Here is a 3,937-nt window from a genome sequence, read left to right on the forward strand (position 1 = left end):
AGTCACTGAAAGTGATAAATCGCATTCTGATGGGTGAAAAGTAGTGATACTTTTTACCCATCATTAAAATAGGTTAAGTGACGCATTATGAAATTTTGCATTTTACTTTGCAAATGACTTCATTTACTATTTTAGAGTATTCGCAACATTGAAAAATTTAAAATGTAAAAATAACTTGTTTTATTACTATTTAAATTTCTAATATTTGAGAAAAATAAAAGGAAAGAAGAATACGAAAAGAAGTTGCATCAATCAAGTAGTTGATAAATGTTTAATGCATTTCGAATCGTATTTTTACAAAGAGGCCAAACAAATTTTTGTCGAATTCCATTCCTGCAAAGTTTTCTTCTTCTGTGTATCTACATATATCTCTGGTCCAGCATAAAACTCTTAAACTACATAGTCCACCACAAAGCTGACTTACTTCTATATTGTAGTTGCTGAAGGCAACAAGGTCTCTTTCTTTTACACTCACAACATCGCACAAAAAAACGTCTTGTCGCTATTGACAACAAACGGACGATTTAAATCAGGTTTGAAGGAAAAACAACTTTTATGTGGCATTGGTTTGAATTTCTCTAAAAGTACATTATTTTATAGTGTGTTTTGCGTCTTATATAATCTTTTTGTAATAAATCTACAATCATAGAAATTCTATGCCAATATTCAAGGTAAATTTTTTAAGTCAGCCATTAGCCAATGTAAATGTATAAAGAAAGCATATATTTACAAAAAATGTCATTTCGTAATGTTAAAACTGTTCTAACATCATGAAGTATTTTATTTTGAAAAATTTTATTTTAATAAAATTTTTCACCCGTTTAGAGAATTAACGGATGCTTTTTAGTTTTTTTTTCTGAGCTGAATATTTGCAATACAGAAATTAAAATGGTTGTACATTAGTGATTTTATGCTCTATTTTTAATTTAATACCCTAACCAGTTTCCGATTTGAGCTCTCGCATAGGGCGGTGTTGAACTTGTAGCTCTTTCCTTCAATGGATCATTAGTTTCATTGAAAGGTTCCTCCAGTGGGCCATTGGATGGTTTTGAACCTTTAGCTTTTTCCTTTAATGGATCATAAATTTTATTGAAAGGTTCTTCCCTTCTGCCATTGTGTGGTGTTGAAACTCTAAAATTTTTCGTCAATAGACTTATAATTTTATTAAAAGGAATTTCTATTGTGATGTACATGAGGAAGCCCGCGAATATTGAGAATAGAAAAAAAAATATGAATTCTCCAATCTGAAAAAGAAAAAAAAATACAATTTATAAATATGGGAACAATATGAAGTCCGAGTTAATCGTTTTGAATAAATTGAACTAATAAATCATATAAAGATAAGAATTCAGTCTTGTACGATGTCCTATTATTATCTTAAATAAATATTTTTTATGAGTTAATTTATGAGTAACTCATAAAAAATAAATAATAAGCAATGAAATAGCTTTTACTGATATTTTTTTTTTAAAAACCAAAATACATAATTTTAAAAAAGTTAGTGCCTATAAATTTGAAACTTTTATTTATCTAATAAATCATTCTATAAAGTGAGATCATAAGACTTTATTTAGAATTTTTTTTTCTTTATTTTGTAGTGAATCGCATTTGCGAGCTAATGAAAAAAGTTAGATTTGAATATCCTAAAAATTTTAAAAGTTTCATGCTATTTTCAAAGTAGTTCTTGCACTTTTTAAAGCAATGTTCAAAATGATCAGGGGTTTTCCATAAATTTCATTTCGTATCATAATGCAAAATTAATAACAAATGATCATACCTTACAATAATAGTCCGGAAACCGATATGTGATGGTATAAGGAAAGAAAACATACTTTTACATATCAAAATTGGGTAATGATCCCCAATTTTGGGAAACCCCTGATCGTTATGAGCTTTCTTTAAAAAAATAGAAAAACTACTTAGAAAATTACTTGAAACGTTTTAAATTTTCAAGATATTCAATTCAAACCTTTTTATTGGTTCCCAAATACGATTTACTACATTATATAAAAATGTCCATATCTCCATAAATATTTACTCTAGTTTTACGCAATTTTATGCGATTGTTAAAAATGACAACTTAAGTAATCTAAGTAATTAAGTAATTAAGTAACTTAAGTAATTAAGTTACTACATTATATAAAAATGTCCATATCTCCATAAATATTTACTCTAGTTTTACGCAATTTTATGCGATTGTTAAAAATGACAACTTAAGTAATCGATACAAGTTACAAGCTTATTGATTGATTTTCTCAGCATAGAGTGTTCAAAAATACTTATTTTCTTCTGGAATAGGTCCTGGAACATTTTCAGAAGAATAATAATTGCCAGTGTTCCAAGATCAACTCACCAAAATATTGCATTTATATTAAACATAGTAAAGGCCCTGGAATATTGTCACAGGTATTACAATTGGCAGTGTCAAAAGTGTAACGCACCAAATGTTGTATTTGTATAATACACTGGTGAAATAAATTAAGAGAATTTGCATATTTTATCGAATTTCATAAGAGGAACTGAACTGAATGTAAAACCACTGTTTCTAGACAAGAATACAAATCTTGTACATCAAATGCGTAATCGTACATGCGTAAGTAGGAGAAGCCAGTAAAGAAACAGGCTTTATAAGTGTGCGTAAGTTAATACACATTTCGTTCGCAAGCGCACATCCAAGAATTTCTCGGAGTTACTTTGCAGCAATAGGTTAAATTCAAATTGTAACAGTAAAAATGAGCAACCTCGAACTTTCAGATGATGGAAAGAGGTTGAGGGGAGGCTAAAAGCAAGTCAATCTCAGATTTCTAGAGAGTGCAATTTAACACCCAGCGTCATATTAAACTTTTGGAAACAGTTTCAGGACTCCGGATTCATCGAGAGAATGCCTGGGCAAGGTCGTCCAAGAGCCACAATTTCCAGAGAATATCGCTATTTGTCCAATATAGCGAGGTNTATATATATAAAAGCTATAATGTCAATATGGAAAAAAAGCCACAATTCTGAAAAAAAAATTGAGAAGCGTTTGTGGTATAATTTTTTAATATTTAACAACTTGATTCATGAGCTGAACTCATAAGAAATTACAAAAAAAAGAGAACATGATATGGTTTTGATAATTTTCATCTGGAATGTGGAAAAATGTCAAAAAATTGGTGTTTTTCAAAAAGTTTAACTTCAAAATATTTCAGTTATTTGTCCGTTCTACAGCCCAGAAAATTCTCACAGCGAGAATACAGTTTAAATTATATTTTCCTTCAAGTGTGACTTAAATTGTAGCTTTTTTATTTTCCTTGGAGAAAGAGATTTTAAAAACCATGCTGAACACATTTTCTGGTGCAAGAATATAAAGCAAACTTACTTGGGAAATTCTATCCATGTAATATCTTTCAGCATTAATAGCATCCCTAAATATCAAATATAAAGGGTGCACTATGTAAATGTTATAACTTATACGACTTAGTGGAAGGAATGCCTTCGAAGAAAGTATTTTGTTGACAACACCTATAAATAATATTTATAAAAAGTAGATTAATTTGTTTTGTACAGTGCGACAAAACAAAACAGAAACAAAGTTCCCAAAAAATTAAAATGTGAAAAAAGCACTGATAATATTATAAAACACTATAATAAAGTATTGTTTTAATCTCGGAATGCAGAATAAGAAATTCAGAATAATTGAAAATGAATTAAAACTCGTACAAATAAATGAAATTGGCCACTATTATATTTTTCAAATTAATTTTAGTACGTTTGCAACTGAATTTAAGGTAACAATTTTAATATCCAATTGGTAATAAAATAGATTAAAATCCCTTTTAAAGACAATTTAAAAGTTTTCTACTTTCTTTAGCTTAGAACTTAAAAAGCGACTTTAACCCTTTTGAAGGCCGTGGTAAGTATACTTACCACACGTTTCACCACTTTTAATTTAGGTTTC

The 3,937-nt window shown here is 28.8% G+C and overlaps 1 protein-coding gene across 1 annotated transcript; it reads right to left on the reverse strand.

Annotated features, from left to right (window-relative positions):
- Window positions 1–252: 252 nt before the first annotated feature.
- LOC122273621 (nose resistant to fluoxetine protein 6-like) lies at window positions 253–3,501 on the reverse strand (the record flags this gene model as incomplete). The annotated part of the gene is given in 2 exon segments (XM_043057653.2): window positions 253–1,244; window positions 3,359–3,501. Coding segments are annotated over 2 exon segments (461 nt in total), but the record flags the coding sequence as incomplete, so codon positions are not given.
- Between the last annotated feature and the right edge of the window lie 436 nt (window positions 3,502–3,937).

This window comes from Parasteatoda tepidariorum, unplaced genomic scaffold, assembly GCF_043381705.1.
Source record: "Parasteatoda tepidariorum isolate YZ-2023 unplaced genomic scaffold, CAS_Ptep_4.0 HiC_scaffold_6069, whole genome shotgun sequence".
NCBI lineage: Eukaryota > Metazoa > Arthropoda > Arachnida > Araneae > Theridiidae > Parasteatoda > Parasteatoda tepidariorum.